Source organism: Typopeltis vanoorti, chromosome 9 (genome assembly GCF_054136105.1).
Source record: "Typopeltis vanoorti isolate ZY-2024b chromosome 9, IOZ_Tvanoo_1.0, whole genome shotgun sequence".
Lineage (NCBI taxonomy): Eukaryota > Metazoa > Arthropoda > Arachnida > Uropygi > Thelyphonidae > Typopeltis > Typopeltis vanoorti.
In genome coordinates this window covers 20,193,649-20,210,943 of record NC_143557.1, presented here as the reverse complement: position 1 = coordinate 20,210,943, position 17,295 = coordinate 20,193,649, and the positions used below count along the sequence as shown (strand labels likewise).

At 38.4% G+C, this 17,295-nt stretch overlaps 2 protein-coding genes across 4 annotated transcripts in view; one reads left to right on the top strand and one right to left on the bottom strand.

Moving 5' to 3' along the window:
• Window positions 1-17,295, top strand: part of LOC150102912 (uncharacterized) — a 536,005-nt gene that overhangs the window by 161,446 nt on the left and 357,264 nt on the right. The window lies entirely within an intron of this gene.
• LOC150102913 (protein CFDP2-like) lies at window positions 195-887 on the bottom strand. Its single transcript, XM_090397985.1, has one exon. It carries the CDS (start codon window positions 885-887, stop codon window positions 195-197), a length of 693 nt encoding a protein of 230 aa, XP_090254111.1.

Genomic DNA, 17,295 nt, shown 5'->3' with positions numbered 1-17,295 from the left:
TCTCTCAATCTTTCAATATATTTTTGTCTGATTTTTCCATATTTTAATTTTTGGACATCATATCTTGGTGTTCTCTTTCCTCTACCTACTTTATTAATTTTTATCCTTTGTTTATATTTAATTCTTAACAAGTAATGATCCGTATCACAATCTGCTCCTCTAAAACTTCTTACATCAATGATATTTGTCGCATGTCATCTATCGATCAGCACATGATCGATCTGATTTTCCGTTATTCCATCTGCCGATCTCCAGGTAACTTTATGTACTTTTTTATGTGGAAAACAGGTTGTACATATGATCATATTTTTGCTACTTGCAAAATCAATTAGTCTCATGCCATTTTCATTACTTTCTTCATGTGCACTATCTCTTCCAACTGTTGGTCGGAAGATCTCTTCCTTTCCTATTTTGGCATTCATGTCTCCTAGAACCATTTTTACATCATGTTTCGGTACCTGATCATGTATCTTCTCCAATAATTCATAGAAATTGATCTTGTCTTCTTCACAAGAGTCCTCAGTTGGTGTGTGTGCACATATAAGTGAAATATTGAATATCTTAAACTTTATTCTCAGTACACAAAGTCGTTCATTTACTGGTCTAAAATCAAGAACCAAATGTTTCCATTTTTTATTAACCAAAAATGCGCTGCCAAAGGCTTTTTGATCTCCTCCACTGCAAAAAATAGTATGTGTTCTGGTATGAAATATGCCACTTCCTTTCCATCTCACCTCCTGCAATGCTGTTATCCGCACTCTATATCTCTGTAGTTCCTCACACCCTCTCTTCAATGTTCCTGGTCTGTTCAGGCTCAAGACATTCCAGAGCTTCCAAGCTTCCAAACCAATATTCATATCCTTTTTCTGTTGTCCCACAAAGTCCATCTGGCTAATTTTCCTTTTAACTTAACAAATGAGTTTTTACAGGACAGGGTTGTTAGCCCTGCGCCCAACCTTACAAGAAGGAACTCGGCTATACACCTGGGTACTGGGTACCCATTTTAGTCGCCTTTTATGGCATGCATGGGCTACATTGGGACTATTCTTTAACACTGGTCACCACACGGAGTGGGGTGGGAGCCACTTCATGTTATCCAGAAATCATGTTGTAGCTTTAAGTTCCCTCCCTTACAAAACTGAATTAAATTAGTAGTAATTATCAAATGAATGTCATGACATGAGTGCAGAAAAGCAAGTAGTGTGTGTGTGTGTGTGTGTGTGTGTGTGTGTGTGTGTGTGTGCGCATGTACACACACACACTTTTATGCTGAACTCACCGTAGTCCTTAAGCAGAACTGTTAAGGGAGCACTGTGCATAATCAGTGTGTAATTCTTTATACAGTAAAGTTGAATCTAACAGATCATCTTCAGTGCATTGACAGTGCAAACAAGGTAGAACAATAAAAAAAAAAATGGATTTCAAAACGATATTGCTACATGCTAATAAGGAGAGTGCTGAAGCATTACTATACTAGCTAAAATTGAATTGCAATGACTGCCTTTCTTTACTTAAAATTTGGGATAGTCTAATTCGAGAGCCAATATTGATTGAGAGGATATTATTGTAAATGAGGTGTGAAATCTTTGTCCAACTGGTGAAAGTGACCATGAAGTAATCACTTGGGTGGTAGCCATCCACATCAAGACTCTTGTAAGAAGGGGGTTATATGCGGAACTATAAGGCGGGTGATTGTTACAAACTCAAGAAGTAGGTTGCAGCTATATCATGGAATGAGGAATTAGATGGAAAGGAAATCAGTGCTGCTTAGTCAATACTCAGGAACTATCTGACAGAGGCAATGACTTGAGTGTATTCCTAGGGTCAGGAGATAGATTAAATACGGTAGGTATGTAATGAATGACTGAAGAGGTGAAGCATGTAACAGGAAGAAAATGGCATTGTGGATGCAGCATGAGAGATGTGACAGTAATCAGTTACATAAGGAGTACAGAGAGCAAGCACAGAAGGTAACTCGTTTGGTAAGGGAATGTATAGTATGAGCAGCAGTTAGTAAATTAAGCTAAAAGAAATCCTAGGGAGATTTTTGATATGTGGATAGTAGAAGGAAGAATGATTATGGTAGGATGATGTTGATCAGTGATAATAGTAGAATGATAACCACTAAGGAGGATATAGAAGAGGTGTTAATTGAGCAATTCATTAAAATATTTCATCCTTGTGAATGTAACAGAGTGCAGAACTTGAGAACTTTGGGAGATCGGGGGAGAAGAACCACTGATGGTGAGTGAGCAGGAGATATATAAGGAATTCAGTAAACTTAATGTCAGCAATGCCACGAGACTTGATGGTATATCACTGCTTGTCTTGTGAGAATGTTCCAGGGAGTTAACAACAGCTAACATGAATCTTACGTTGGCTGAAGTTCCAGTCTAAGGAGAGCAATAATTGTTCCTCTTAATAAAGGGTGATAAGACTAACGCTTCAAATTATAGGTCAGTCTGCTTGTCTGGAGTTGTGTTCAGGGTGTTAGAGAGGCTCATGAAGATCATGATTCAGAACTGAGTTGACAGGCAGAATTCTCTTTGATGGATAGCATGGGTTTGCTAAAGGAAGATCGTGTACTAGCAATCTGCTTGCTTATTATTACAAAGTGCCAATTGCATTGCACAAGGGGGATGCATACATAGTGGTATATTTAGATTTTCCAAAGACCTTTGATAGATTGCCACATGACAAGATGGTAATTAAATTGGAATCGATGGGGTTAAATGGTAGATTAGTGTATTATATTGGATATTAGCTGTCTGATAGGCATCACTATATACAGCAGGTTGTATATAGTGGAGGGGAAATGATATTCCAAAAGAGGAAAGGCACTAGTGGTGTGGCCCAAGAGTATTTTAGATACATTTTTGTTCAATTTATATGTAAACAACTTTGGGAAGGGCTTGACTGGTGATGTACAGTTGTTTGCAGATGATATACAAAGTTGGGGAGAGCTATCAAGAGTAGAATGTATATTGGTAGTCTTGCAAGAGGACTTGAATAAACTGAATGAATTGGCAAGTATGGAGATATCAGTTGAGTGTAGCAAAGTGTAAGGTTTTAAATTTTGGAAAGCAAAGATGGGATTCAGAGTATAAAAATGGTAGGAATATCTTAGAGGATGTGGAGGAGATGAAAGATCTGGGGACGATGGTGAATTGGGACTAGAAATTTCAGAATTGTTTTGTTAAAATTGTGAGGACAGCACAGCAGAGAACATTGACATATAGAAGTAAGGATGTTATGATTCTATTATACAAGGCTTTGATCAGACTACATATGGATTACTGTGTACAGATTTGGCTGCCTGGCTTTCAAAATGGATGAAGAGTTGTTGGAGAGAGTTCAGAGATGAATGACAAAGTTGGTTTTGGCTCTCTGGAATGTGGAATATGAGGACAGATAAAGAGAATGGAAATTGCAGAGCCTTGTGGATAGAAAGAGAGAGGGGGAGACATGATCAGGGTATGTAAGTTAGTAAGGGATAATTACCAGATTAACATGGATGTGATATTTCACAGAATGGTTGGAGATGGGGAGAACTAGAGGCCATTACTGGAAGCAGTATAAGGATTGTGTGAGCATGTGGGTGAGGAATAGATTTTTTGCATGGAAAGTGGTGGATAATTTGCATGCATTGCCTGAAAATGTGGTGTGAGAGAGAGTGAAGTTCTTGACACCTCGGAGGTCTGATGATGATAATAATAAAAGTAATTGTTTTCGGTTATCAGCAGTGTTTTTTTTTTTTAATCATATCATGCTATCTGTTGTACTAGACTATATAAAGCATGCAGCTTGTCTTGTTTTGAAAGCCATTGTTATTGCTCTACCTTGTTTGAACTGTCAGTGAACCTAAGGTGATCAGATTGATTCAGATCAAAATATTTGTTAATGCAGTTTTTATTAATTTCTTGCCTACACTGAAAGTCTTACCACTCTGTATAAATTAAAGATGGCAAGAAATTACATTCAAGTGTAAGCAACAATGTTTGCATGTGAAGTATCTTCATGACTGGACTACTTGTATATAGAGGCTAATGACTTTACATCAATTACCATGGTATCCTATAATGCAAAGCAAACACCTTTTCAGACATACATAATGTTTTACATTATGGAAGGGCCACTACCCAGACTAGTTTAGACCTTTATTGAGGTATATTAAAGTGTGGAAATACTTCTCCAAAAACTCTGAGTGATCTATAAGATCACTCTAAATCTCACTGAGTGACCTTAAAGGATCACCCCTAAAGTTGTCACTCCTGATTTGAATCACTCCAGGACAGGAAACTCAGCAGTGGCTCCACTCAGTGACTGACAAAAACTTGCCACAGAGCAGGACATCTCTACTCCAGGAAGCAAGCAACCTCAAAGATGATCATTATTAAATGTCATCAGTGAGAGCCATACCCAGAAGAAATACAAAGGTTTGATGATTGACGGTTCTGGCAAGATGGATAGCAATCCAGTGGGTTTTGATCCCTTCATCGCTTAGAAGTTGATTATGTAGAGGATAGATTATCGAGCGCCCGGCTTGCCAAATTAGGGCTGTGTGAAAGCATGTGTACTGACGAGCACTGCTTTTGGGCGCTTGTGTTTCCATCTGTCGTTTTCGCTATAATTGGATGACTCTTGAACAAGTTGATTGGGATGGAGAGCTACCTGTGTGAAATATTTGGAGGCAATTTCATGAAGTAGTGTAGTAATATCTGGTATGACCGTATCTCGATGGAGGTGAACGTTTTTGACAAACCACGGGGCATCAAAGATCATTCGGAGGCATTTGTTTTGTAATACTTGTGGTTTCTTGATATTTCTGGGGGAAGTGTGTCCTCAAGCATGTGATCCATAGGTTAAAGTGGGTCTGATGATTGTTTTGTAAATGTGCAGCTTGTTCTCAGTGCTAACTTGGCTTCACTGGTTGATGAGAGGGTAGCGCTGGGCAATTGCAGAGTTGGTTTTATTGCAGTCATATAAAATGTGGGGATTAAAGCTGAGGCAACTGTCTAGTTGTATTCCTAAGTATTTGACTCTGGTTTGCCATGGGATAGCAACGTTAAATAGTTTAATTACTCCATGTTGTGATGTTTTTCTTCTTGTAAAAAGTATAGCAGAGTTTTTCTCAGCGTTGACGCTTGTTCTGCATTTCCTGAACCATTTTTCAAGATTTGTTGCTGTGTTTAGTAGGCATTGCATTTGCTAAGTGCGGTCTGAGTGATCTGGTCATAATCGCCATGTCGTCCATGTAGAAAGCCATTGTGGTTGATATTATGCTTGGGACATCTGCAATTTAGATGTTGAAAAGTCACGGGGACAGCAGGGAACCTTGCGGGATGCCTGCTGTGATTCTTCTCTCAGAGGATCTAAGCCCACACAATTTAATTTGGAATTTTCTATTTTTCAGGTTGGAATCAATGATTTTGGTGAGGTATAATGGAAAATTAGCAGTTATTAATTTATGAATGAGGCTTTTCTGCCAGCCCTTGTCAAAGACTTTTACCATGTCGAAGAAGATTGCCCCTGTATGCTGCTTCCAGTTAAACCCAGTTGTGATGTATTTCTGCTAATCTGTGACTTGCTGAGTTGTGCTGTGACCTGCACGAAATCTGAATTGCTCTTTAGAGATAAGGTTGGTTTTGTTTGTTGCATCTTGCAGTTGGTTAAGGATTACTTTTTCGGCAATTTTTCCCAAGCATGATAAGAGGCTGATGGGTCTGTTGTTCTGGGGGGAACTGAGGGACTTTCCCTGGTTTTCGAATAAGGATTATATCTGCTAATTTCCAGCGAGTGGGGAAATAACTGAGTCTTAACATTGCATTGATAATAGCTACTACATTCATGACAGCTTTATGAGGGAGTGCTTTTATAACTTTGTTGGAGATCTCGTCAGGTCCAGGAGTCTTTTTATTATTGAGTTTTCTGATGACAGCATATACTTCCTCAGGTGAGATGTGACATATATTTTCATGGCAGCTGGATGCAGGACATATATGGTGCAGAGGGTGAAGCTTGATGCTTTTTATATTCCCTGTTGTCTGTTTCGGGAGCAGTGATGTGAGAGATTTGTGAGCTATTTTAGCTCGCCCTGAGTGGGCAAAAGTGGTTATACGTCGTTGAGTGTTAGGATGGCTTTCGGTCTTTTATGTTTCCAGTGGTCATTATCGTCATACTTTCTGGCTTGTTGTATGAGTTGGTTAGGATGTGTAGATGTCTTCATAAAGAATTTTTCTACTAGGGAGCGTAGTAGTGGATAGATGTAGGGGAAATTTATGTCCCGGTGGATCTGAGCATTCCTGATGAACCATGGGGCTTCCAGTATCATTTGCAGGCACTTGTTCTGTAGTCTTTTGTAGCTTGAGGATGTTTGTCTTGGAGGTATGGCTCCAGGCTGGGGAGGCGTATATAATTGTGGGACAGATCACTGTCTTGTAGAGTAGAATTTTGTTTCTTGAGCTTAGTTTGCTGTGTCTGTTGATCAAGGGGTATAGCTTTGTGATAACTTTTGAAGCTTTGGTGCATGTACTCTTGATGTGGCTGTTGAAGCATAATTGTTTATCGAGAAGTATTCCGAGATATTTTGCTTCAGTTTTCCAGGGAATTTTAGAGTTGAACAGGGTGATGTCTCCTTTGGGGGATGTTCATCTTCTTGTGAAGAGTATCGTTGTGCTTTTCTGGGAGTTTAATTGTAGTCGCCAGTCTGTAAACCATTTTTCTAGATTCAGGATGGTGTCTTGAAGTTTTTTTGGTTACGAGATGTGGTTGACGGGATCTGGCTAGTATAGCCATGTCATCTGTATAAAGGATGATGGTGGATCTGAGAGGATTTTGAGGGATGTCTGCCATATAGATGTTGAACAGGATCTGGGCGCTAGCAGTGATCCTTGAGGAACTCCAGCGTGGATTTTTGGTTGGGTTGAGACTGTTTCATTGATTTTGACTTGCATCCTCCTGTTTGAGAGGTATGATTTAATCAGGTGTATCATGTTTAGTGGAAGGTTTGCGATGATAAGTTTGTAGAGGAGGCCTTGGTGCCAGATCTTATTGAAGGCCTTTGAGATGTCTAGGAAGACGGCTCCAGTGTGCTGATTCCAATTAAATCCTGTGGTGATGTATTTTACCAGTCTATGGATCTGTTCGGTGGTGCTGTGATTTTGACGGAAGTCAAATTGTTCTTGTGAAATGATATTTAGTTGGTTGACATGATCTTGGAGTCTGATGAGGATGATTTTCTCTGCTATTTTTCCTAAGTTGGATAGCAGGCTGATGGGACGGTAATTTTCAGGTAGGTGTGGGTCTTTGCCTGGTTTGTGAATTGGGATGATATCAGCTATTTTCCATGACTGGGAGAAGTGCTGCCATTTGAGGATGGAGTTTATGATGTTTGCCAGATGTACTATAGCTTTGCATGGTAGTGCCTTCATGACTTTTTTTAGTGATGCCGTTGGGACCTGGGGCTTTTTTAATTTTGAGATGTCAGTTATTTCGGTAGGTGAGGTAGGCATTATAGGGCTTGGATTGTCATCAGGACGATTTACTGTGAACCTGACTTTACAATGGATCTTGTATACATGGCTGATGTTTAGGTTCTGATATGCAGGACTGCATTGTTTCTCTAGGTTTCTTGCTATGGCTTTGGCTTTGTCAGCATCTGTGTATGCAAGGTGCTGTTCTGCTTGGAGAGGGGGGGGGGTATTTGCGCTTGTTCCTGAGGTTGTTTAGTGTTTAGGAATTTCCATATGGAATGATCTGCTATGGAGATGGAGGTGAGCTTGTTGTCCCATTGTTGATTCCTGTGGTTCTGGAGAGCTTCTCGGACTGATTTGTTTAATCTGTTGAGGTCTGTTTTGTCCTGGGGAGCACGGGTATTGTGGTATCTTTTTCTTTGTCTGTTTTTTTCCCTTATTAAGTCCATGATTTCTTCTGGGAGACAGTTTTGTTTGTGGGTAATTGTGGATACTGTAGCTGCTGTAATGGCTTTATTGATTTGATTGGTGACGTTCTTTATTGCCGTGTCTATTTCTTCCTTGGCTTTTATATGGGGAACCGGACCAATGTGTTCTGGTAGCACTTTCCTAAGTTTCTCCCAGACAATGGAGGTTTGGGGGTGGGGGGAGGTGACTGGTCTTTGTTCCCTAAGTGAAGTAGGATTGGGTTGTGGTCTGATGATAATTCATTCAGTGCTTGAATGCTGTACTGGTATTTGATGTTGTGTAGGATGGCAATGTCTAGGATGTCGGCTGGGCCACATGGCAGCTGAATTGACTACAGAAATCATATATTTCACATATACAAGTAAACAAAAGGTGTACCATCTTATTATTAAAATATTCTGGATTAGAGATAGATATTGAAAGCTCTTCCACTTGGTTATACTATAAATTAAAGATTCCATTAAATTATATTCTTGGTGTCTTGTAAATCTTTTAATGTGCTTTATCCAAGTTTAAGCAAACAATGTTTCTGCATGAAGTATCTTCATGACTGGGATACTTATATATAGAGGCTAATGACTCCACATTAATTGCCTTAGTATCACATCGTATCTCAAATACAGAGTATTTTAATAATAAGGTGTGACAACTTTAGACTACTTGTATACATGAAATATATGTCTTCTGCATTACTTCAATCCTGGTATCTCTTCTTCGTCTGGATCCCACTGATGAGACCTCAATAAATGTCAGAACTGGTCTGGGTTATGGCCTTTCTCATAATGCATAGCATTGTGTATGTTTGCTTTGCATCATGGGATACTAAAGCAATTGATGTGAAGTCATTAGCCTCTATATACAGGTGGCCCAGATGTGAAGATACTTTATGCACAAACATTGTTTGCTTACACTCAGATAAAGTATTAAACCAGAAATATAATTTCTTAGCAAAAGTTTTTGTCTACATATTTCAGCAACCACTTCCACTGTTTTATATATTTTAAGCACTTAACCGTGTAGGTAATAGTTAAGGAAGTTTAAGACACTAACTAAATAAAAGATATTCCATTTGCTAATTTAAATGTATTTTACTGATAATTACTGTGCTTTTAGGCATTAATTATAACTGAATTTTAAGTGAAGAACATTGCATTATGAGAAACTTTGTACTGAAAAGCGGATCTAACTTTAATATATTTTTAAACAATGTAAATAGAAAGGTGGTTAGGCTTATAATTACTATGTTATTCCCAGTGATATTATCATTGCATGAGGTAATTATCTTTGTATATCTTGATATTTAGTTGTAAAATCTGTTCACCTGTTAAAACATTTCAGATAAATAAAATTATTATTATTATGATTATTTGTAGAAATTATTTAATGGAAAAAAAATAAGAAGAAAGATACAGATGTTTCTATGATTAGTAAGGGGAAAAAGCTGCAACATGAAATTGAATCCACTGCTCCATGGACTTCATTATAAACACTGCCCTTGACTTATTTTATCTTAAAGCACTAATGTGATGTATCAGAGCACCATTAGGAAACACTGGTTGATATTACTACTTTCCATGCTTCTTCCTTGTCATTGCTGTAGGATGTAACCTCTGCTCCTTCCATGTTTTCCTTATCTTGAGAGTACAATGGTAACATTTTCTAAGATAATGTAGACCTCAGCATCATTATTTTTCTCTTCCTTGTATAGACAACAAGGGATCTCCTCCCACTATTCTATGAACTATCCACTGTATGACTCCCCTGATCTTTTGGCAGGAGGACATAAACAATATCCTTGATATTAATAAACTTCCTGGACCTGATGCTTTTCCTGCAGTCGTACTAAAAGCTTGTACCCCAGAACCGACACCTATCTTGTATTGCCTCTTCAAGTGTTACTGGTGAACAGTTTGGTAGCATGCTTTTATTCATGCTTCTGTTTTTGGGAACAGCATTTGGGAACTTTTATTTTAGCTTCTGTTTTTGGGAACAGCATGCTGTTCCCAAAAACAGAAGCTAAAAGTCAGACTACTATTGCTCTGACATCAGTACTCTTGAAAATAATGGAAACAGTCATCAACAGCCAGCTGCTTCACTATTTGGAGACTTATCAATATTGAATGCCACAATTGTTGCTCAATAGTGGATCTCATAACTAATCTTACCAACTTGGGGACACAGTCCATTGAAAAGTTTAGAGAAACTTAGATGGTTGGTGTTGAAATTTTCAAGGCATTTCATCAAGTCTGGCATCATAGCCTTCTTACCCTGCTACCATCTCATGCTGCTACTCCTACTCTTTGTGAATGAATCACATGCTGGTCATTCATTGCTGGTCATGATGGATGATCTTTCACCAGATTTTTCAGTGAATGCTGGAGTACTCCCAGGACTTTCACCTATGCTCTTGCTCCCATACATCAATGATCTCTCTCAGACATCTAAAGCTATTCATAGCTTTGCTAATGACCATACTCTCCATTCTTCTTTTTCATTCTCAGAATCTTGTAGTCCTCATGTGATTCAGGTTTCAAGATCCTCTATAACTAATAGCTTAAATGGCCATCTCCTTACCATTCTGCTTCATTCTCTCTCACTTTTGACAATACTCTGTTTCCCACTTACTGGTTTTAGATCAGTTTTCTTGTCCAGGGAAAATACGTTGCATCCATAGCATCTTCAGCCTCCAAAAAGCTTGGTATTCTTCTTCATTCTAAACAGAACTTCTCTCATTCTCTATTTCTGACACTTGCTTTCTAAATCTAAAATCCACTCAACCTTAGAGTATTATTTTCACATTTGGAATGATGTACCTAGGACCCACCCTCAGAAAGCTTGATTATATTCAGAAGAAAGTTATTTGTTAATTAACGACATTTCTTTCTCTCTCTCTCTCTCTCACACACACACTAAATCCCTCCAGTTACTTTCTCATAGACACTGATGCTGCGTTGTCTTTTCTATAAGTATTTCCATTGATGCTGTTCCACCAAACTAGCCACTACTATCCCTCCACATTCCTGAAATGATGTCTGAATATGAGCAGCTGCTCACATACAGTTCAACTCCAAACTTATAGCACCACCTTTTCATTGCCCTCCTTCATTCCCTATACACTACTTTTTGGAACAGCTTTCCCTATATGGTTTTCCCCAATGATTACACCCTTCAGGTCTCCAAGAAACATGTCAACAATCTTTCTTCTCTCAGACTACTTGCTCACACATAGTACTGTCTTGTCACAGGTCTTTGGACCTCTCATATATGGACCATATATATATATAACAAAAACATCTTAGTTCGCTGAATGGTAGATTCCACCTAACAGGTTGTGGCTTTTGAATCCCACCTTGGATCTGGTTGTTTTTCAGTGTCTTTATATGGGAGTTACATTTCATTGCTTAATGTAATCTATCCCTATCCCCTGCTTATTTAAGTCCTGAAGTGGCTTGAAAATTTTTTTTTTGTTTGGTCTGCAGATTATCTAATCCTTAGCTTAGCTGTGTGCTAGTACTAATTTACTATATGCTTCCAGCTTCCAACCTTTCATGGGTGGGATTGACATTAAAAAAAAAAAAGTTAAAAAACAAAATGCAATTTATTTTGAGATTCTAAATTATATTATTTTTAGTTCTCTTACATGTTTATGAATAGGAATTATTACCACTTTTCACATTCCACACATTTATATCCCTGATAGCACTTGATGTAGTAGGTGGTTGTTATTGACATCGTTTGTTACACGAAAGTTTGGTATTTCCATGATATTAGGATTGCTTGAGAGGGGCATGATTGAAATTGAGTTTTCCAAGATTATGGATGCTATTAAGTAACACTGTAAGGATGCAGAGAGGGAAGGTGAAGGAGCAGATTATTTTGCTGGTGCTAATGATCTGGTAGGTGAAGTGTGGGATGTGAGAAGATATGAAAGACCTGCTGCTACAAGTCAATAAGAGGAACAAGCAAAGTATGAGTTGTGAGTCTGCTGCCACAGTAGGCAAGATGAGATGCACTATCATTATGAGCGAGTCAACGTGCAGGTTGTGCAGGAGGAATGGTATGGAGTGAATTTAATGGAGACAGGACTTTGCATAAGGTGGATGGTTTACATTTAAATGGATTTTTAGTTGGGTGTCTAAAAAAAAAAAAAGTATTGTTCATTGGCAGTTTGGAAGTGCAGAATCATAGAAACTAGAGCATTGAGAGAGGGGGGATATGCAGGTGAATGTGGATCTAGGCAATCTAGAGGTAAGTGGGAGAGTGATCACATGATTCTGAATGAAGCATCCTACATTCTTTACTTTAGTGGGATTATCAACACAAGATATTATTATTATTATTATTATTCAGGCCTCCATGGAGTCAAAAGACTCATCGTGGGAGGTCCTTCCTAAGAACATAAAGTCTGTCAAGACTCATCGAGGGGAGGTCCCCCCTAAGAAACACAAAGTCTATCATACCACTCCTTAAACTCATTGACCGTTCTCGCTCTCACCAATCCATCAGGCAATGCATTCCACGGCTCAACCACCCTCCATGTAAAGAAACCACTCCTCACCCTCTTGCTCACAGTTTCCTTTCGTAACTTCCAGGGATGGCTTCTTGTCATCACTCCTTCCCGCTGTTCAACCAAGCGAAAGAACTCCCCAGTGTCAACCCTGTAACCACCTCTCAACAGTTTAAAAGTGTCAATCATATATACTTCTATCCACCAAACTCTGCAGTCCACATTCCCTCAGCCGATCCTCAATAACCAAAATTGTACAGTCCTGAAACCATCTTTGTCATCCGTCTTTGTACCCTTTCCACAGTTAATTTATCCCCTTCAAATCCTGGGGACCAAATCTAAGGAAGATATTGGGATGATGGGATATTGCAGTTAATGTATGCTAATGCCAGAACCATTTCAGATTTGAAATAAGGGAGATTTAAGGGAATTTAAGCAGCAAAATGCAGAAACCATATTCATTGCCTGATTCTGACTAATGTAATGATTACAGGTGAGTTTACTTCAGCTGATCATGAGGCTTCAAAGGCCTTCCCTGTGCCACTCGAGAAGCTCATTGAGGAGAAGAGATATAAACCTGTATACATTTTCAGTGCTGATGAGATGGCATTATTCTGGAAGATGATGCTTCAGTGCACCTATATAATTGTTTAACAGAGGAAGTCCTTGGGATTCAAGGTGGCACAAGATTCAGTTATGCTGCTGGTTTACAGCAATAAGTTTTTGCAGCAATGCAGTAAGTCATATGAAAAACCCTGGCTTAATTTTCTGTGCGCAGAAAACAAGCTCTTAGAATACTCAACAAAAATATGCTGCCTGTGTACTGGATGGAATGCAAAAGCCTGGATGATGAAGAACCTTTTCCTGAACTGGTTTCACCACTGCATCATACTCTAAGTCAAGGAATACATTAGGAAAAGGGGCTTCCATTTAGTCTTCCTCATGCTGGACATCCAAAACCAGAACATCCAAATGATGCACAATACTATGCAAAAAAAAAAGACACCCAGAACATCCAAATGATGCATAATACTATGCAAATGAAGGCTGAGAGGTGGTCTTTCTACTCCCTAACACCACCTACGTTATCCAGCCACTCTGCCAGGGATAATCAAGTCCTTTAAGGCCAACTACATGAAGAGGGGTATGGAACTGAATCATTGATGTCTTGAACAGCAATAACAACCTCAATATTATTCACCATATATACTTCACCATATCTGACAGTCTCTTTCTAATAAAACAAACACTGGAAGACATCAAGGATAAATTTGTAAATGTCTGTTGGAAGAATTTGTGGTATGAGGTTATGCATGACTTCACTCCACTCGAGACAAATTATGAACCATTTCAGATAAAATAGTGCAGGAAAATCATTGCAGAAATGGTTTTCTGCACTGTTTTGTGGGGGGATGTTAACAATTTAATTGATTGACAGGCAACGATACTAATGGATGATGAACTGAAGGACTCTGAGGATGAGGTTGAGGAAGAACCACACTTAGAGAAGAAGTTCGACTTCAAAAACCTCGCACAGCATGACGTCAACATGAATTTCAAGGAAAGCTTTGATAATATTTTGACACCATACAAAACCATGTTCAACAAGCGCAAACAAAAGAGGCAGCAGCTTCCCATCACAATGTTCCTGAAAAGGACAACTTCTACATCGTCATCTAAACTCCTCCTACCCCTGAACCAGAAGTCTCAGCATTAGCCAATCCTGCTTCTTCTCCAGTCTTTTACTACTGAGACTCTTACTACTGAGTAATGCTGAATCCTCTGATGCATGCCTTGTGCTTTACTGTAATAAATTTTGATAACGTATTTGTGTAACGTTGGTCTGAAATGTTTCTCATTATTGTAAAACAAAATTAAAACCTTACAAACACATTTAAACACTTTTCTGTTTATTGTAAATTGTTGTATAAGTGTTTCTGCATTTGTAGAAAACATCTGGGGCTATTTAGGCGAGAGTAAGGATTTTCATGGAATTTCACATTTTTGTGGGAAGTCTTGACATGTAACTCCTGTGTATAAGAAGGCCCGACTGTATTTTTAGAATGGAAGGAGGGACTGTACTAACAGTAGAAGATAAACTGAAGCTAAAAAGAGAAGTAATCAGGATGACAGGGGTACAGAGGGCAGTTCATATGAGGTTATCTGGTTGGCTTCTGCTGCTAAATGCCATATAGTTTAAGGAAGATGGTGCCATGCATTGGCAAATTAGCTTGATGAGTGCAGGTCGAGTAATTGGTATGAGGATTTCAATTATGGGGACATACAATGCAAGGAGGACTGGTCCCAGGGAAGGACATGGAATTTATACAGCTGCTACAAGGCAATTACTGGAGACAGCATATAACAGGGCTGTCCAACCTTAGGTAATTCAAGGGCCGCATTAAAAAAATTTATCAGAGAACTGCATCACAGTATTTGATGCAGCCCTTGTGAACAAATTCATGTCATTCGTGAACAAACGAACGACACTAATTGCACGCTCACATTCCCCATTAACAACCAGAGCATGTGCTTTGGAACAAAACAGTGTTAGAACGCTTCTTTGATACATCTAATATTTGAAGAAACATGAGGGTGATGTAAAAACACCATATAAAATCCAACATCGGGATTATTGATTAGTGATAGAATTAAAACATCTAGTGTGAATTCGATTCAAACTGTTATTTGATTTTTTCACTCGTGAAAATCAAAACCCACAGGCAGTCCGCACAAAATCGCACTGCAGGCTGCATCTTGCCCGGTGGCATATAATGGAGAGGACATGAGGTTTGAGAGTGCCTTATCTGGTCATAGTGTCAGAAAATTTATTAGTCACTAATGTAGTCACAGTGCCTCCACTTGGGGGAAGTGATTGTGTAGCGTTGACATGGGTGATTGCAAGGAATGCAGAATTTTCTGTTAAGAAGGAGTATATGCAGAATCACAAAGCAGGTGGTTATGACAAGCTGAGGAGACACCTTGAAGCAGTACATAGGAGTTGGTCAAAGGTTTGTAGAAGCAGTATCAAACTGTATACTGAAATCAAGAGGATAAATCAGGTATGAATATATTTGGATGAATAGCATTATTAAGCAGGAGTTGTAGAATAAAAAAAAGTTGTGGAAGGAATATAAAGAAAAAGGAGATCTGCATGTCTATAACTAGTACAAAGTACAAGCAAGATGGGTGAAATGTACTGTAAGGAAAGCAAAAGATAGCTGATGAGGCCAAAAGAAATCCTAAAGAATTCTTTCCCTATGTGGCAAGTAGAAGGAAGAATGATTATGGAAGGATGACTTTAACAAGTGCTGACGTTAGCAAGATAACAGAAACAAACAGAAATTATCTTGCAACACCTCCAAGGATTCATTGAATGAGAGCATTCCATTCTGTACAATTCACTGTCTTCGCTACTTAATCTTTCACCTTTACGCGTGTGCGCGCGCGCGCACACACACACACACACACACACACACACACACACACACACACACACACACACACACACAGTGCCATTATCACTGCACGCTAACTTTATTGTGTGTATATAAATGAGTCTCTGACTTCATGATGTCAGATGTTAATAATAATACATTTGTGTGCACTTGGGCCGATTTATCTATGTTCCATATCATCCTGTAGCTAAGTGACCTTAAATTGAAAAAATCCATATAAAGATTTTTTGCATCACAAACAAGAATTGAACTCTGGTCTTTTCCACTTCTTGTAATTCTTCCAGTTGCACTACAAAAGTGTTGATATTAGCAGTAAATATTGTTGATATTAGCTTAAAATCTGGAGATTCACAGTTTTCTAATGGCATAGTGGATTAGTGGTGCAAGCAGGGGGGGGGGGCAAGGGGCCATGGCCTCCCTCCCAAAGAAAAAGGAAAAAACACTAGGAAATTTTCCAAAAATCTTTTCCGAATTAAAATTCATTTTTTTATTTATATCATGTCGTGTCTTCTATTTCTATACTACTTATGAATTAGCGATCATTGCAGATGCTCAGTCATAGGTCGTATGCAATGTGTAGTGTGTATTCTCAAATCGTCTACTTGACTCCCTCCCCAAGATTAAATCCTGAGTGCGCTACTGTACTGGATATATTCTAATCTTTTAATTACATTACAGAATTACAGAAAATATTTTTACAGCAGTAATAGAGAGATAGGGGCCAGGCAGTTTATTGTTGCAATTGTACAAAATTTTTATATCCATTATTTTAAATGGAATCACAAGATTTTTTTGATGGTGCACAGCCATATAAACAAAGCAGGCTTTAAAACACAATTCTCTATAAAGCAAGGAGATCTGATTTAACCTAAGTTATTTTCTGCTATCATAGAAGAGATCTTTAAGAATGTATCTTTGGAAAACTTTGGAATTAGCATCAGTAGAACTCAAAATGATTTATTTTGCAGATAACATTTTTCTGTTAGGAAAAATCAGAAAAATGCTAAATGACTTTGATAGAGAAAAGAAAAGGTTTAAAGATTAACATAACTAAAACAAAATTTATGACAAATTCAAATCAGATAGAACTGAAGTTAGCAGCTGATCCCATTTATTTGCTTAATTTAGTTCTGGAATAATGTATATATAGAAAGTGATATGAGAATAAGGTGGATCAGTTACATAAAACAGAAAAGGTATCATAGTTTAACAGCTAAATTCTGAATCCATAATAAAGTTTCAGGTTTAACATCATAAAAGTTCATATAACTCCCAGATAAGAACATAGGATAGACATGTTAAGGTTGGACCTGGACTAAATTGCCATAATCATGTAGGTAAATATGGAGAGTCCATTTTTGTTTTATCTGTTTGCATCTCATGTCTGGTC

What these genes read in the sequence shown, in the direction of transcription:
- LOC150102913 (XM_090397985.1), bottom strand. Translation starts at nt 887, where the DNA reads ATGGACTTTGTGGGACAACAGAAAAAGGATATGAATATTGGTTTGGAA.